This window comes from Sabethes cyaneus, chromosome 3 (assembly GCF_943734655.1).
Source record: "Sabethes cyaneus chromosome 3, idSabCyanKW18_F2, whole genome shotgun sequence".
In the NCBI taxonomy this organism is placed as follows: domain Eukaryota; kingdom Metazoa; phylum Arthropoda; class Insecta; order Diptera; family Culicidae; genus Sabethes; species Sabethes cyaneus.
In genome coordinates, this window is record NC_071355.1 from 21,801,975 (window position 1) to 21,821,480 (window position 19,506).

General features: G+C 43.5%; 1 protein-coding gene across 1 annotated transcript; it reads left to right on the plus strand.

The window, feature by feature from the left end:
* The first annotated feature begins 7,799 nt into the window (after positions 1-7,799).
* On the plus strand, positions 7,800-13,574 carry LOC128739367 (uncharacterized). Its single transcript, XM_053834850.1, has one exon. The coding sequence runs from the start codon at positions 7,800-7,802 to the stop codon at positions 13,572-13,574; it is 5,775 nt and encodes a 1,924-aa protein (XP_053690825.1).
* The last annotated feature ends 5,932 nt before the right edge of the window (positions 13,575-19,506 follow it).

Here is a 19,506-nt window from a genome sequence, read left to right on the forward strand (position 1 = left end):
GGAGAACGAAGGAGTGTAAGACATCAAAAAAGGCTGTGAGTTTCTGGAATATGATTCCCAGAATTCCAAAAAAAAAAAAAATTAAAACCATTGAAGACTGAAACAAACGTACAAAGAGCGTAGTAAAAATATACCACATAGCAATAAATAAATTTTGTTTGAGAAAAATAAAAAAATCGCTTGTTTCAATCATTGCTCCGGCGGTCTGGCGCTGTGAAACCGATCCGATCCATGCTCTATAGTATAGCAAATTGGGTGCGGCCGTCGATATTCTCCCGCAGACTCACGAAATCGTCGTATAATTTTCCTTCCCAGCCCGTCTTATCACGTCGTTCACCTTCCCCCCATCCGTTGCCTGTCCTGTCCTGTGAAACATACACATGCGCACTGAAATCGTGCCTAGCCCAGTTCTTGAGCCACCACCCCAGCAACCAACATCAACTACACTATTGGGCAGCCGGGCCGGTTTTTACCCGGGAAAATCGATACCGCGTTGTGCTGCGCTGCCAAAAGCAGACGAAAAGGAACCCCGGCTTGGTCGCGAGAATGATATTTAGAATGAAACACTAATCTAAGGGTACCTTTTGAAATTATCTGATGCTATTAAGGTTCAAGTAGCCGTCATTGAATTTTTGGATAGTAAAGTAAATTAGAAATTCTATTCATGAAAATGGTTCACTGTATTCTTTCTACCATACAGAATAAACGAACAAATTACTTTTGCAATCTGAAAATTCAATTCAGACGTCTATAACAAATAGTACTTACCAATTGAATTAAGAAAGTTTAGCATAACCATAGAGGACTCCTAGAGTTTTCTTGACGTTTTTAGTAATCCTTGATTAATTATTTTCTAATTACCAAACATAAATCTGCAAAATTGAGCAAAATCCAAATCAATCATCTGATCTGTTAGAGAATGAAATAACATCATCATTCATATCAACTATTTGGTTAAATTTGTCTTTAAGTTTTACATAACTTTTCCGGGAGAAGATCAAGAGCTGATTTGGTTACTTTCTTTCTTCTGGTTTTACGGTAATTTTTACCGGTTCATTGTGGTTTCGTTTGTTACTGGGGGCCATTTTAATGTCATTATTGGCTTTGAAGATTTTGCAATTTAACACTAGCAGGGTAGAGGATCCATATTTCGCCAGGAGCCATATTTCGCCATATTGGTAGACTTAAAAGAAATTATTTAACGAATTGTAAAGTTGAGGACATCAATTTTACCAATTCGTCAAATAATTTCTTTTATGTCTACCACAAATATGCAAAAAGGCTTTGGATTCATCAACTGGCGAAATATGGATCCTCTACCCTATAGGTTGCTACCATGCTGAGTACAGGTTGCTAAAATAAACAAAAACCGCAGGACGTCCCGTTGCTAAGCAAGCATAGGTACATACTAATGCGATTGAAATCCCTGCAGCAAGCGCTGCTCGCGAGAAAAAAAAAACTTTAAGTAGGGTATGTTTACCTTCCCTTCCCGGTTATGGACCTTTTGAGTACAATTTTGGCAATCTTATAGATTGAACTGGTTATTTCTGGCGGGCGGCCGATTTAGAACCGAGAGATAAAAATAGCATCTTGTTATGTTTGTTTTGTTTATTTGTTGTTTGTTATTAGCACCTTGTAACTTGTTTATTTGCTCAAATCAGATGTATGGGGCCTTTTTACTTTATGCAATTCTCTGTATTCGATAATTTAAACCGAAAAATCGAATTCGGAAAAGTTTTCTAATGGCGATGGATGTAATGATCCATAATTACATCTCTGTACACCAAGAAAGGTAAAGTAAAATACCCTCTAATTGGCCAAAACTACTACAAACGGACGCATCCCGTGAGCAGAAACTGTATCATAGGAATTTTCATAAAAATATTTTTTGATATCAAGAGATTGTATGTATCTATCCCAGCGACATTTAGAGATATTGAGATATTTTTTTTCGATAGAAATTCACCAATGTTCAACGTTATACAAGCGGATTTATAGGGCACTAGCTGAGCCGACAAACTTCGTATTGCCACAAATTGAACTGTGTTGTACATAAATCGTGAATCTCGGATGACCTTTGTCACAATCTTGAGTTTTGCAAGTTTCTGGGGAGTTCATGGGTGGTTTAATATACAAATTTTCCTCACAGTAAAGTAGAAAACAATTCCCCCCATTGCTTAGCCTGATAAAATAAAGCGGATAGCATTTAAATATTCGCCATCATTACAAACTATTTCGGCAAATACCATTTTGCGGAACACCAATTATCGGTTGACTATAACGCGGAATATAGAGTTTCGCAGAATACCATTTCGCGAAAAACCTTACACGGGATGTACCATTTCACGGAAAATATTTCCGTAGAAAGTAGCATTTCACAGGGGTGACCCAACTGAAGGAAGTAATAGAGGTCAGTAGATCTAGGAAAATAAATAACCCTAGATATAGATGATCTCTACGGGGGGCTGCCCCCCGCAGTGCACTGTGGTTCCATTTGTTAGGACGGGCGGCCATAAATGAATTTTTCATGAATATGAAGTCCAGCATCATCAAAATGGACGAAAATAAGTCTCTTTTAACCAAAACACACGTCAAAGTTGTATGTCTACGACTACGATTTCGTTAGAATTATTTCAATTTGGATGATTTAATACTTTTAACTTAGGAGCACTGTTACTAGACACTTTTTATTGTCATTCTCTAAATAAGCTAACGCTACTTTTTTCTTTGTTTTGACTTGAAGGTAGTTCCAAAATACTTATTGTACTTATTTTTGATCAGTTTTGTATATTTATTTTTGCTACAACAAAAAATTGCAAGCAGTATAATGATAGTATTTGAAATGCAAATGTATCTATGATATTTGTCCAAGTATTTTACAAACTTCAATCTAAATACATTTTCTTGAGGTAATTTTGGTTTGTTGGATTCGAAGAATAAGTTTAAACTTGCAATGAATGAATTTGAACTTAGCAATAATCATTGCAAAAGGTTTTGGTAGCTACCCGTGGTGGCATCTAACGGGTATGAGTCAAACGAAAACTTTCAATATATTTACTATTCAATTCCGCTGTTTCTTTAGACAATTCTGCAATTAAAACGAGTACGTAATAAATCACCAAATGTTTACAAATGCGCAATTTATTAATAGATAGAAGAAGATAACGTTATGAGTATTTATCTACCAGCATTCGAGCAGTTTATAGCTTATTCCTTCAATTTTACCGTATTGATTGCGTACCCAGAGGACGAGCGCTACAAAATAGTCCTGTAACGTTCAAGTAATTTTACTTTTAAACCAATTATTTCTAATCTTAGAGCATTTCAAGAATTTGTTCGCTGTATTGCCATCATTAGTTGTCTCAATTTCCCTTGGCTTATCAACTATCAAGCATGGCGCACTCACTTTGGCTCGACTTTGATTATTTGAGTGTACCGCCTCAGCCAAACAGAATTCGAAAAAGTTATGCAGAGGACATTTATAGAGCTAGTTATCATCTACAATTTTTCTTCACAAAACTTGGTTGTATCTTTTGTATTTACGATGCTATACGGCTCCTATCCCGTTGGTAACCAGTGAACGTATATTTGATTAGCAACACAGTAGCGGCATTGTAGCACTGTAAATATAAAAGATGCAGTAAAACTTTGTTCAGCAATATTGTACACAATAACTTGCTCTATAAATTCCTCATACATTACTTTATGAAATTATGCTTAACAGAGGCTGTATAGCAAAATGAATTAAAATTTGATCAAAGTCATCGTACCATGCCTCTCAACTATCAATCCTTAAATCGAAGGCGGCAAACTCATTAGCAAGTATTAGCAGCTAAATCCTTCACAGGTTTATTTTTAAGACTTAAGTGAATCAGCAGATAGTAATTTAATTATTAGATTCGGGTAGAATCACAGTTAAAAACTAAAGTCAATTTGAATGTTTTCAGATTTTCTGCAACTACAAAACTTTTGTTTCACTCACGCACAACAGTGAATTAAATACTAGTGAATATCTAGCTCAACTTGTAAGAAATAGATGCTTTTCAAAGTTCCTTGATGAAAACCAGCTGAAATTTGCTTTACGGTGACAATATACACAATCCAAAAACCACGTGCTTTTCAAGTTATATCGAAAATGTCAAATGCTATATCATATCTTACGCTCAAATGTGAACTGTCGCTCAAATATACTGGATGAAAATGTTAGTTTTGCCTTCTTGGGTTTATAATAGACCCGGAAAATGTTTAGAAACCGTAAAACAAAACAATTTTTTTTTCGATTATTGGCCTATGGCGGTACCACAGTGCAGTGGCTGGCGAATCCGACGGCAGGTCGGCGGCATCACTCGCGGCCTGTGTCCGTCTCACCCTGAATCATCTAATGTTACCATTCATAGTTTCTGGTGGTCTTGTTATTGACTAATGTTTTATGAAAGAGTCTAAGATTTCTCGAGTTCGATTAGTTTTTGAGTTACGCAAAAATTTCTGTTTTATTTGTATGAGAGTCCTTATCCCCCTACCACAGGGATGAGAGATCTCAAACCATCATAAAAAAATCCTGCCTCCAAAACCCCCCACAGCCCAGATTTGGTTCAATTTGCTTGATTAGTTGTCAGTTATGAGGATATTTGTATTTCATTTGTATGAAAGCCCCCCCTTTTAAAGGGGAGAGGAGTCATAATTCCCATTCTAAAGAGGAAAGGGGTATCAATTCACCATAGAAAAAAATCTTGTCTTCAAAAACACCCACATGCCAAATTTTGTTCCATTTGCTTGATTAGTTCTCAAGTTATGCAGAAATTTATGTTTCATTTGTATGGGACCCCCCTTCTTAGTGGGGGGAGGGGTCTCCAACCATCGTAAGAACCTTCCCTGGCCCCAGAAACCTCTACATGCAAATTTTCACGCCGATTGGTTCAGTAGTTTTCGATTCTATAAGGAACATCCCGACAGACAGACAGAAATCCATTTTAATAGCTATAGATTCTATTTTATTAAGTTTAGAACAATTTCTTAAAAAGACAAAGGCTGTAATGTGTTGTCATTCGTTGCGGTTGTTTCGACAGAATCAATTTGAACCAGATTTTGGACTATAAAAGTGAAAACAAAACTGAGCTTTTAAAGTGGAACAATATTTAATATGCATCATGTTACTTATTTTAATGGAAATGGACAGAAACAGATGTGTGCGCACAGTCAATTGGTAAATGCAACTGACTGTATTGATTCTTAATTAATGATAAGTTAATATTTTATCTGCTCGACTAACTCCGTAGCCGCAAGGTTACCGAGTCTGCTTTGACAAGCGAGTGGTCGTGGGTTCGAATCTTAGTAGAATTATTCTCAAGCCCCTCATTTCCCCTTCCTTCACGCTGAAATCTATATTTACCCATAGCGAGGAATAAGTGGGTAGAGTAGATCAAGCTTTGAAGAAAGGGTAAACCTCAATACACAAAAGCACGTATAAAATTTAATTAGCATATCGCTCACTCAATAGCGATTATAGCAAAAAGAAAGGCAGTGCAGGTCATAGAGCGAACACCCGGGTGATATAACTATACTATACTATACTATAACTATACTGGTCGCAGTGATGAGTCCACACATGAAAAAAAAATCTGGTCGACTACGTACGATCAACTATGTATAATAACGAAAAAGTTAGTTGCTAGAAGTTCAACTGTGTCCCAAAGTTAGTCAGTATGTTAAAATACACATGTTTTCTCTAGACTGTCTTTCAATAAATAAATTGAATGCAAAGTTATTGGGTGGAATTGATTTTAAGTGTCCTTTTTAAACAAATCGCAAAGGGTAACAGATATGTATAGTTACCAGTGTTGGGGTTAGCGATACCGTTAACCCAGAGACACACCGTTCGCTTCGCTTTAAATAAATTCTCTAAATCGCTAAAGTTGAATGGTAATTGGAATTGCTAAAGTTGCATGGTAATTGGAAAATTACAGTCCGAATTCGTTAATTGAGTCACGACTGCACTCCAACTATCGAATCGTGTTCGCTAATTGGGTCTATTGATATTTGACAGAAACTTCTAAAACCATTTTTATTTATTTATTTACTATTTGATGGGGCTTTCAACCGTTGGTTGGTTCGCCCCAATTCGAAAACCATAAAATTTTGACATTCAAGTGCTTTTTAGTTGAAGCATTACCCAACTAGTGAACACCCAACTAAAGAAGACCACAATTAATGAGCTCTCAATGAGTGAATAATTGCCGTATTCAAACTGCACTTCACGGTTTAATAACACGCGGTTAATAGCAAATTTGAATACGGTTGAAACATCAAAGATATTATATTACTGGTGAGTGGCGGAGGAAGTGTCGTAATATACCTAGAGTTCCAAGTATTGTAAAGTTATCAATGTCTTTTTTTCGGGTGATCCAGCTGGTCCAGATTACTGACATTTGTCTTACGCACACTTCGCCGCGTATACGTAAACGCGAATGGAATTGTATTCATCGGGAATTTTTTTCCATAGTGAAACCGTTTCGCGATGCACACAAACCACCAATACAGTCATCTACTAGCAACCCTTATAACGTATAAAACTTGTCCCTTTTGTGATGTCAACAAAGTGTCAGGGAGACCTCAAACATCAGTACTACCTGACGGGACGGGCAATGTCGCCCACTAAAACACAGGTAAAGTCCCAAGTATAGCCGAAACGTCTATGCCCGCAGGCGGAGGCGTTCCAACCCTGCGCGGACTCCACGAATTCACTCTGAGATTTCTCTGCTAAAGGCTAGAATGTCATATTTTAAATTTTAAATATGATATGAGGTAAATATTTTAAATTTTATAATGATGATGATGTTGATGAGAAGAAAAATGATAAATCGAATTTGTAAATGTGCTTTACTCTGGACCTTTTGTAATACTTGAGTTGTAAAATGTCCTCAACCGCGCCTACTATCAATTTTCCAACACAAACAACTACAAACGAACCAATAGAAAGACCAATTTCGGACCGTTAGTGGTTATCAACTTATTCGGGCAAATTTCATCTTGCATCCCCCCAGCATTTATGCAGTGTCCCAAGATAGGTCCACAAAGTAAACTGCCTGGACGTTCGCGGTTGTCGATAGAAGCTTCAAAATATAGAGTCGCACCCGTCTCCCAACCCTCGAGACCAAAGAGCTAGTGCGCAGTATCTATAACGGGAATCCGTTGCCAAACCCCAAAAACCGACCGCTAGAAAAATCTTTCACTTAATTTACCTGTCCCATGCTACTTAGCACCTCTATTATTGCCCGTAATCATTGTAGAATGCTCCTTCGGCATCCAAACCGGGTCTTTAAGTGTTTGTATATGGATAAGCATGCAGCGCGCTTCATAAGATGGTAATGGAAATACTGTCCAGTTAAGTTTTCGAAGCGCGTATAGTAGAAATTGTTTCTGAACAGATTCAATGCGTCCTTCGTGTAACGCAGTCTGTGGGTGCCATACAATATTGCAATATTCCAGAATAGGTACCAGTGGACGGGACATGTCGCTTCCTGATATATAGGTTCATGCTCACCAGGTACTTCCTCAGTGTTTGGCCGGTTGCACCGACCCCCCGACTAAGCGCACGCAGGAACCGCCAAGAACATGCCGGAACGGGCGTATCCGGCGTCCACAAAGTGCCGCACGATGTCCGTTTGCGACGGGTCCTGAACGGAGTATCTTCACAGTTAGAATTCGAGTGGCAAGTAAGCTAATATAGTTATCTTCCATGGGAAATTTATCAAACTTAATTAGTTAGTAGCAGTATATATGCACTCAAAACTAATGACGGTATGCAAAGCTGCGCTCGCCAGCGCATGAAGCTCCAACAGCTGGAGGAGAAGCAGGCTTTGGAGAAACGCCACCTTGCCGAGAAGCATCAACTGGAAGAGGAGATGAATGATTTGGATGAGGTAGCTAGCAACCGGAGCAGGATTAGCGGTCGGTCGAGCAACAGAAGGGTACAGCAGTGGCAAGATGAATGTGCTGAGCAAACAGAAGGCGCGCCAAATCTCCAATCGGAAGAGCAAGTAGCAGCCTCGCCTGTTCCACAGAACACCTCACGCGTCCCGGAGAGCACTAAGGATGATAAGTTACCGAGTCCAATCGTTCCCGACATCAACAAACAACCGTTAAATTCGACGGTCAAACCGAAACACGTCAGTGGCGATCAGCAGCAGGCAGTCGGCGCGTTCCCTTCGGCGGTTCCGGAGTCTAAACTGATCGAGAGGCAACAGCAGCAGCAAACCGGCGCGTTTTCTACGACAGTTCCAGCAGTTAGAAAGGTATCTGATCCGACAGGTAATGATGATACCCAAAATCCCCCCGTAGTACTGCATGGTAAACAACCAGTATATCAAAACGAAATTCACAGTTTGCCACCAAATTATAATAACTCCTTCCATCAAATGATGAAGCAATTTGGGCACTTGATGCCATCAGCCACGGTTTCTTCTTTCAATTCATACTCGCATCCTCCCGAAACTGTTCCGCCGCTCGGAACCAATACGACTCTTCCGTATAATATGAACCCGACTTTGCCGGCAGGTAATATCCCCTTGCCACCGGGATTTCCGCCCGTTGAACAATTCACTCCTTCCCCGTCACAGTTAGCTGCACGACAGGTAATGCCTCGCGATTTGCCAATGTTTTCGGGCAATCCCGCAGATTGGCCGATATTCATAAGCAGCTTTATGAACACAACGCTGGCTTGCGGTTACAATTGTGCCGAGAATCTCGCGCGACTTCAACGCTGTCTTAAAGGACCCGCGTACCAGTCTGTTGAAAGTAGGTTACTGCTCCCCGATTCGGTTCCCCAAGTGATTGATACCCTTCGTTTACTATATGGTAGGCCGGAATTGCTAGTCAGTGCTCTATTAGACAAAGTGCGTAGTGTTCCGGTTCCGAAAGCGGAGAAATTGGAGACTATCATTGACTTCGGCATGGCGGTACGCAGTTTATGTGACCATCTTGAAGCGGCTGGACAGCAGGATCACCTTTCGAATCCGACTCTGTTGATGGAACTGGTAGAGAAACTTCCCACACACACCAAAATGCAGTGGGCAGATTATTTACAACAACACCCGGTGGTCAATCTGAAAACTTTCGGGGAATTTATGCTAGGAGTCATCACTGCAATTAGCAGAGTTACTATGTACACTGCGGGGAGCAGCGGTCCCCAAAAGCAGAAGCAAAAGGGATCAGTGAACACCCACATCAATGAGACGGAACAGATGCGCGATCCAGCTCGCGAAAATGAGCGTTGGTGTGCTTGTTGCAAGAAGATGGGACATCGAGTCTCGGAGTGTGCCGCTTTCAGATCGTATTCCGTTGACAACCGGTGGAAGTTCGTTCAAAACAATGGGCTCTGCCGTAGTTGTTTGAATGCACATGGTAGGAGAAGTTGCAGAAACGCCACGCAGTGCGTGATTGAAGGGTGTAAATACCGTCACCACCCATTACTCCATTCGAATCGTTCAAGCAGGGACTCGGACCCTGTACAGGATTCCTCGAATGCAGAAAACCACACCCACCGACAGTCCGATCAGTCACTTCTATTTCGTATAATTCCGGTCACTATCTGTGGACCTCAAGCCACCATCGAGACCTTTGCGTTTCTGGACGATGGGTCATCCCTATCACTGGTCGAACATGAGCTGGTTGAGCAACTTGGCATTGACGGATGGACGAAGCCTTTGTGTCTGAAGTGGACAGGAAATGTGACCAGAGTGGAGTCGGAGTCGAAGCAAGTTCGGATCACAATTAGAGGTGCGACTAGTCAGAAGAAGTTCACCCTGAATGATGTTCGTACCGTTAAAGAGCTCACCCTACCGGAACAGTGTCTTCGATACGATGAACTAGCCAATCGGTTCCGTCATCTCAAGGGTTTGCCAATCGTTGGCTACGAGAGAGCCGTACCTCGTCTGCTGATAGGCGTGAATAATTTAAGTCTCACGGTGCCGCTACAGGTGAAAGAAGGCAAGAAGAACGAGCCCGTTGCCGTAAAAACCAGATTGGGATGGTGTGTGTTTGGTGGCAGCGACAGAGGAACTACGCACACGCTCCACTACCATGCGTGTGAGTGTGTCAGTGACCAGGACTTACACAGTTTAGTACGGGATTATTTCGCGTTAGATGATGTGGGAGCGAGGCCATCGCCGCAGCTAGAGTCCGAAGAAGACAAGCGGGCCAGAAGAATCATGGAAGGAACGACCGTCCGGGTTGGAGATAAATTCGAAACAGGATTACTGTGGAGATATGACCATGTTGAGTTTCCAGATAGCTACAGTATGGCAGTCAAGCGCTTCGAATGTCTGGAGCGCAGGATGGTTCGAGATCCCGAACTAGCTGCAAATCTGAGAAAGCAAATAGCCGAGTATCAAGTGAAAGGTTACGCACACCGTGCGACTGAAAGTGAACTGTCCCGAGGAGACCCAAAGCGTGTTTGGTATCTGCCGCTAGGAGCGGTAATGAACCCGCGAAAACCAGGAAAAGTTCGATTGATTTGGGACGCGGCAGCTAAAGTGGATGGAATATCCCTAAATTCCATGCTGCTTAAGGGACCAGATCAACTTACGTCACTGCCAGCTGTGCTATCTCGTTTTCGCCAGTACAGAGTGGGAGTTTCTGCAGACATTAAAGAAATGTTCCACCAGATATCGATACGGGAACAGGATCGTCATTCACAACGTTTTCTGTGGAGGAACAACCCAAAGGAAACCCTGGAAACGTTCTTAATGGACGTTGTCACCTTTGGTTCTTCAAGTTCACCGGCGTCGGCACAGTTCGTGAAAAACAAGAATGCCGAGGAGTTCGCGACCCAGTTTCCACGAGCTGTCGAAGCAATCGTAAGAAACCATTATGTCGATGACTTTCTCGACAGCTTCGAAGACGACAAGCAAGCAGCGCGCGTATCTAATGAAACTAGATTCATTCACCATCAGGGAGGCTTCCAGCTTCGAAACTGGTTATCAAACAGTGCAGATGTGTTGAGAGAGATGAAGGAGGAAGATCCGCAAGATAGCAAGAGCCTTTGCCTGAAACCTACCGAAGGGAGTGATCGAGTATTGGGAATGCTGTGGCTGACGGTGAACGATGAGCTGCAATTCGCCATGAAAATGAAAGACGAGATTCAGCAAGTGATTGATAGCGCAGGACGCCCAACCAAAAGGCAACTACTGAAATGCCTGATGGGAATTTTCGACCCACTTGGTCTTCTAAGTGTTTTTCTAGTCCACGGCAAAATACTTCTTCAGGACGTTTGGCGAGCTGGACTGCAGTGGGATGAGAAAGTACCAGACGATATATTCGACAGATGGACCAGGTGGACGGGGCTCTTTCCGAAGGTCAGGGACCTGCGGATTCCTCGTTGTTACTTCGCCGGAGCGAATGCACAACTCTACGAATTTCTTGAGCTCCACGTCTTCGTCGATGCGAGTGAAGTCGCGTTCTCCGCTGTCGCTTATTTCAGGGTGGTCAAACCTAGCGGTGAAGCAGAATGTTCGTTAGTAGCTGCTAGAACGAAAGTTGCACCATTAAAACCGTTGTCGATCCCTCGCTTGGAGCTGCAAGCAGCGGTCTTAGGAACCCGCTTGATGTCATCGGTCTTAGAGAGCCACACCGTCGAAGTAAAGCAATGCGTTCTATGGAGTGATTCCGCAACGGTTCTAGCATGGCTACGTGCCGATCATCGCCAGTATAAGCAGTACGTGGCTTGTCCTATTGGGGAACTGCTATCTACAACGGATGTTGCACAGTGGCGATGGGTTCCCAGTAAGTTGAATCCGGCGGATGCGGCTACGAAGTGGGGAAAATGTCCGTGTCCGGCAGCTGCCGACGTCTGGTTTACAGGACCTGAATATCTTTCGCAACCCGAAGAGCACTGGCCAAAGCAAAGAACATCTTTAATACCTCCAGAAGAAGAGCTACGGTCGTGCTATGTAGTCCAAGAACATCTTATTCCGGACAGGGTTGTGGAATTCAATCGCTTCTCTAAGTGGCGACGTCTTTCAAGAGCTGTAGCGTACGTGCATCGTTTTATTGACAATATAAGTCGTCGACTTCGGGGAGAGCAGCCGGAAATTTTACACCTAACACAGGAAGAGCTGAAGAAAGCGAAGAACAGTCTGATGCGGATGGTTCAGTGGGAAGTATATCCCGAAGAAATGATCGCGTTGTCAACGGGACGAACCGAACTGGCAAAGTCTAGCAGTCTTTTCAAGAAGTCGCCTGCTGTGGATGAGTTCGGAGTGCTGCGGATTGATGGCAGAATTGGAGCTGCCCCGCATACTCAATTCGACACAAGGTATCCAGTGATCCTCCCGAGAAAACATCTGGTTACCGAGCTGATCGTGGACGACTACCACCGTGCGCTTCGTCATGCTAATTCGGAAACAGTGGTGAATGAAATTCGCCAGCATTTCCACATTCCTCGACTGCGAACAGTAGTGAAGCAGGTTGCAACCGCGTGCCGGTGGTGCAAATTGATAAAAGCGACGCCGAAGGTTCCGCGAATGGCCCCACTCCCACCAGCGCGATTAGCATCGTTCGTTCGACCGTTCACTTACACCGGCATTGATTTGTTTGGGCCGCTGGTGGTGAAAGTGGGAAGAAGCGCTGCGAAGCGTTGGATCTGCCTGTTTACCTGTTTAACTACTCGCGCCGTCCACGTTGAGGTTGCATACTCTCTCTCTACGCCCTCGACTGTGAAGTGCATCACGCGTTTCGTTAGCCGTCGCGGTTCACCTGCGGAGATATACTCGGACAATGGTACAAATTTCGTCGGGGCCGCGCGGCTGCTTAGGGAACAGGTCGTAGCTATAAACCATGAATTGGCTGCAACGTTCACTAATACCGATACTAAATGGATCTTCATACCACCGGCAGCACCCCACATGGGCGGAGCGTGGGAGAGGATGGTACGGTCGATAAAAACTGCCATGGAAACTGCGTACTACAATAATAGCAAGCTGGATGATGAAGGATTGGCAACCCTGGTCGTCGCGGCTGAAGCAATTGTCAACAGACGGCCACTTACCTACTTGCCTCTGGATGCTGCTGAAAAAGAAGCCCTGACTCCGAACCACTTCCTGTTAGGGAGTTCCAATGGTGTGCTTCAACCCGCGACAGCATTCACTGACCCTGCGTTGGCACTCAAAAGCTCCTGGTACCAAATTCAACACCAGCTTGACATTTTCTGGAAGCGTTGGATCCGGGAATATCTGCCGATGCTGACAAAGCGGACAAAATGGTTCGGTGAAGTGAAACCTCTCGCGAATGGAGATCTGGTTCTCATAGTAGACGATTCCCAAAGAAACGGCTGGTTGCGTGGACGAATCCTGGAGGCTGTGGCTGGGAAGGACGGGAGAATCCGGCAAGCTATTGTTCAGACCACAAAAGGAATACTGCGTAGACCTGTATCAAAACTGGCTGTGTTGGAAGTTCAGACTGACGGTAAAACTGGCTCTGATGACCAGTGTTACGGGGGGGAGAATGTTGCGCATGGGAACCCTAGCTCCCATAAACCAACTCTGGCCGATAAGGTCGATGCGCCGCGACGTGCTGCTTGACGTGAAGCGTTGACAGACAGTGTGTCAAGCTGACAGAATGTAAAACGGCTTGTCATGACAGGGGAGAAGATAGAACGTAAACAACCTTTATAGTGGCTTGGCAGACGTGCAATTCCTTAACCTACATAAAATTACTTAAAATTACGCTAAAAACTAGTGAAAATCTCGTTAAATCTACAATTTATTCAAGTTACCTACTCTTATTTGCTATTTCTAAACTAGTAAGTACCAGAATCAATAAAACTAAACTAAAACCTAGGCTAAAATTAAACATGCAATCAATAGTTACAGTTATAACCTACATCTTACGGCTAAATTCATGCGGTTTACACAATAGCGACACTGAAAAATTGTAAGTTACACCTATATTTGTAAATGCTAAATAATGAAACCAAATTATGTTTATAGCTTAAAGCTGCTTGTAACAAATACATACGTTGCTAAGGAAAGTCAGTGGTCGTTTTTCTTTGTTCCGTAACCGCCGGAACACGTAGAATGAGTTTTCCATGGTCCTGAGGAGGAAAGCGCCAGAAGATCATAATCGTGAAGCTAGAACAACTATTCCAGGCTAGTGATACGTACAAGTTCTATGAGAAGATGAACCAATTTCGTAAAGGATGGACACCGAAGCATGATATGTATAGGGACGAGTAGAAAAAACCTGGTCACCAGGGAGCGCGAGATGGTCGAAAGGTGGAACCAGTTCTTCGATGGGCATCTCAATGACGATATAACAGAAGGAGATAGAACAGAAGTTAATATAGGAGTGCCTACAAACGATAACTGATCTCAAAGAAATCCGGCGAAAAATTGGATATCTGAAGACTAATAGAGTCGCCGGACAGGACCGACTCCGGGTAGAACCCTACAAAAATGGTAGGGAACCACTAACAACGGTACTTCACTTGATAATTTCAAGATCGTGGAAGGAGGAGAAACTGTCGGAGGATGAGCAGGAAGGTGTGGTTTGTCACAACTATAAAAAGGCCGATCGACTTGATTAGTGTAATGCTCTCCCAGATCTTGTTACCTCGTCTATCTCCAATAGCAAGAGATTTCATAGGGTAGTATCAGGCGGGTTTTTCGGGGGTCTGTGCTGCTAAGGATCAAATTTTTACACTCCGACAAAAACCACCAGAAATGCCATATGTACAACACGTTCACAAATTATATTTTCATGGATTTCAGAGCACCAAACGATACAGTCGAGCGCGAACAGCTATAACTAAAATGCACGAGAACAATTTTCCAGACAAACTGATGCGGCTTCCCTGGATCAAGTGATGTAGTACGTGCGTGTTACGGGAGCACCCTCGAGTCAATTCACCCAGAGGGTTTCATCAAGAAAATGGACAATGGACTGTCCTGTATGTTATTTAACGTCGCCATTGAATGTGTGATCCGGCGAACGGGCATCGAAACGAGAGAAATCTTCGATCTTCGATAAAAGTAGCCAACTCTTAGCCTTCGCAGACGACCTACGTTGTAACGTAGTTTTCGCTTGTGACCGCGAACACCAACACTAGCAAAGAGTTCCAGCGTGCATATGGTTCAAGAGCTACAGGCACTGTTGGCAGGCTACGGTAGGCCGGACGTGTCGTAAGGATGCCGGACGTTTGCTTTGCGTTTTGCTTTGCGCTTTGAGAATATAAACGGCAAACTGACTGGAAGCATACGGTGACGTATTTTTTTGTTTCTCTTTTTGTCTCCAAATCGGCTGCTCACAGTAATAGTTTGTCACCCGGACGTCGGTCGGACGCAAGCAAAATATTCGTTTGTATTGGACGGAGTCCGACCGACTTCTTCCATGCACATGTAGTGGTTGTTTTTTTTTGTAGTATTGAATCATACGATTGTGCGATTGCTTTTCGTTTGCGTGGTGCTGGTGATTGCCAGTCATTTGACTGTTTTGCAGTCATTCGCTGCTCGATCGATCGAAACGAAAATGTCAAAAAGTTTTAGAACGCGTTCGTACTGCTGCGTGCAATCGGCGTTTGACTGAGCAAACTGCCAGTTGTGTTATGCATAGCGTTCGTATTCCACCTCTAAACGGACGGTGTGAACTTGAATGCGCGTTGGTGTGACTGCGGTAGAAAAAAAGGATCGGTCGAAGTCCTGGTCGAGACACATCGGTGGCAAATTGGCAATTTTAAAGGTTGTATTTGAAACTTTGTTTGCCTTTGCCTCGGTGTGCGTCATCAGTCGGTCGCTGACTTTCGTTGGCGAAACATCAGCCAGCAGCAGCTAGCTTGCGACGCATCGGACAGCCAGTTTTCGAGACACATCGGTGGCAAATTGGCAATTTTAAAGGTTGTATTTCCACCATTTGTCTGTGGATCAACCATACTGAAAACAGTAATTTTATTTATTGCTAGATTCCCGAGATATACCGAGATAAAGTCAACGGTTCACAGGTGTACAAAATACAACAGCGCAAGTAAACCTTCCGTTACTGCGCAACTGGGGAATCTATTATATGAAATTCGTACAAAAATCACCGGATTTAGCATTGGGAGACGAATTGCTCTACATTCGTAGTCCTACTTCAAGCCTGCGCCCGTGCCACAAGGCATGGACCCTTATACTTTTTTCAACAAGCTCACCGACTCCAGGAAGAGTTGGGCCCAATGTGCAAGATGCCTCGACCAGGTCGAAAGCGACTTACAACTGCTGAGATACCTGAAAAATATTTATATGCACAATAACGAAGATATGCAAAAACGATATACCTTTAACGCCCAGCGTGGCGTTTTCGCAACGTATCGTTGACTTGACTTATTCAGCCGAGAGCCGTGGTGGCTCTTGCCATATCAAGAATTCCTCTCCATTGTACCCGGTCCTGGGCTACTCGTCGCCAATTCGTTGCGCGTCTCGACACACGCAAGTCGGCTTCAACCTGGTCGAGCCATCGTGCACGTTGAGCCCCTCTATTCCTGGTGCCGGTGGGGTTCTTGAAGAGAACGGATTTCACTGCACAGTCGTCCGGCATCCTTGCGACGTGGCCGGCCCGCCGTAGTCTCCCAACTTTCGCCAGGGGTACGATGGGAATCTCTCCAAGCAGTGCCTGTAGCTCGTGATTCATATGTCTCCGCCACTCTTCGCTTTCCGTTTGCACTCCGCCAAAAATAGTCCGCAACATCTTTCGTTCAAAAACGGCAAGCGCACGTATGTCTTCCGTAAGCAATGTTACTGTTTCAAGTCCGTAGAGGACTACCGGTCTTATTAGCGTTTATTACATCGTCACCTTTGTGCGGCGGCGTATGCTCCTTGATCGAAACGTCTTGCGGAGGGAAACGTAGGCTCGATTTACGCGTATTATTGTCGGCGGTGACCAGAGATCCCAAATATACGAACTCATCAACCACTTCCAAACGTTACGTTCTCGGGAGCCTCTTCCTACCATATATTTGGTTTTCAACGCATTAATTTGTAACCCTATCCTCCTAAGTGAGCCTCCGTTTTTAGTCTGGCGTAGATTACCTCCGCCGTCCCACGTTTTCTAGTAGTTCTAGTTTCGATGCCTGCTCGCCGTATCACACCATTGAATAACATACAGGACAGTCCATCTCCTTGCCGTAACCCTCTGCGCGATTCGAAATGACTTGAGAGTGTCCCCGAAGCGCGCACGTAACACATCACTCGTTCCAGAGTAGCTTTGATGAGCCGCGTCAGTTTGTCCGGAAAACCGTACTCGTGCATTATCTGCCATGGCTGTACGCGTTCAACGGTATCGTATGCTGCTCTGAAATCCACGAAAATATGATGCGTGGGCACGTTGTACTCTCGACATTTTTGAAGGATTTGTCGGAGAGTAAAAATTTGATCGTACTACGGGCCATAAAGCCCGCCTGATACTGCCCTACGAAATCTCTTGCTATTGGGGATAGACGACGCAACAAAATCTGGGAGAGCACCTTGTAGGCGGCGTTGACCAGCGTAATGCCGCGGTAGTTACATCAGTCTAGCCGGTAGCCCTTTTTGTAGATGGGACAGACTACATCCACTCCTCCGGTAGTTTCTCTTCTTCCCAAATCCTTGAAATCAGCCAGTGAAGTGCCGTTGCTAGCGGTTCTTTGCCATTTTTGTAGAGTTCGGCCGGGAGTCGGTTTTTTTCCGGCGGCGCTATTATTCTTCAGCAGACCGATTTCTCGCCGGATCTCTTCGAGATCGGGAGCCGGTACGCTGTTGTCGTTTGTAGGTACTTTGAGGTTAAGTTCCATTGCGTCTCCTGCTGCCATATCGCCGTTGAGGTGCTCATCGAAGAACTGCTTCCACCTGTCGACCACCTCGCGCTCGTTTGTGATTAGACTCCCTCCCTCGTCTCTACACATGTCAGGTTTTGGTATGTGGGCCTTGCGAGTTTGGTTCACCTTCTCGTAAAACTTGCGGGTGTCATTAGCCCGGAACGTATCGTTGCGGGACACAAAAGTAAAGCCTTGGGTTTATACCGTTTTTAGACATTACCCTTCTTTATCGACAGACTACGCAACCGGCTGTTAGAGTACAGGAAAAATACGGGCCAGTGCAACGATCCTACTGACTCTATCTAGCAAGCACCGACTAGCCGATATTCGAACAAACGACGACTGGCTTGTCAGACTTACATCGTACCTCGAAGCTAACTGGGCGGCTCCTGAAAAGCGTTGCGGAACACAGGGTCAAAATTAAAAATACAACGGCTTTTTCTTAGTTGATCTAAAAGAGAATTTTCCTGAAAGTTTCAACTTTCTGTCCCTGCTGGAAGAAGTGTGAGACTTAATGGATTAATTTTTGAGATACAAATGGTTAAAGAAATAAAGTTTCGATAATGTAATGGAAACGCAAAACGGTGTTTTGCTTTTATCCTTCCGGTAAAATTATCCGAAAATCTCCAAGATTAGAACAAAATCAGATTTCAGTAGTACTTTGTTTATTAAATCGCCAAATTTTTATTTATTCTGGATAAGAAATTTAGTGACTTGTTAGCAACCTCATCAGTAGGATGTCTGGATTGTGACCCTGGTAATGTACCATACTGCAGTCTTTACATACCATGAAAAACGATAAGGAAAATTCAGAAATTCGCCAAAGATCGCGAGGAAACTTTCCTCTAGGAACTAACAACTTAAAGACTCATTATCTATTTCAAAATTTCAAGGCGGCGTTGGACTTAGTCAAGCGAAATGAGCGGGGGCAGAAAAAATTCAAAACCAAAATAAAGGTACCGTTTCTCCAGGTTAATAAAATTTGAAAGGTTACACGATTTGATCAATTTCTGCCGATCGAAGAGATTTCAGATAGCTTGAGAAGTCGGTACAACACAATAATGTTACTAAATTTGGACTTCGGCAGTCGGTCTGAATGGTAGTGCTATTTCAGGTAAAAAAACCCGGAAATTATCGCAGTACAAAACTTAGCATACTGTCAGGCATCAACAAAATCTATCCCATCCAGAATTGTTTGACGACAGATTGCCGACCTGTCGTACAAATTCGTTCCTGAACGTAATTTTAAATTATGATTGTATATAAATAACTCGATATATACAATCATAATTTTGTACAGGCTACAATAGGGTTGAATATACCTAAAACCAATTACCTATATATAAAAAGGCACACATTATGCCGGTGAAAAACTAAATCTATGGTTAATATTTCTTCCAGCTATCAAGTCCGCAGTTATCGTGAAAAATATTTACCCTCTCATACATGTGCTGATTACTCTATACTGATCCAACATTAGGTCCAGCCGCCCAGCCGAGAGAGGGTGGCTTTCACTCTTCGTGGTGAGTCCGGTTTTGCGGCCTGTCGAGTCGAGCGAGACCGAGAAAGGGGTTGAAAAATCCGAACGACTTATGGTAATTTTATCGATTTTCCCGTTCTAGCGTGAAACTCAACCATGCTGCTGTGCTGTGCTGTGCTGCGCGCATGTGCTGTTTTTCCTGCCGGTC

Coding starts and splice junctions, on each gene's coding strand:
- LOC128739367 (XM_053834850.1), top strand. CDS start 7,800: ATGCAAAGCTGCGCTCGCCAGCGCATGAAGCTCCAACAGCTGGAGGAG.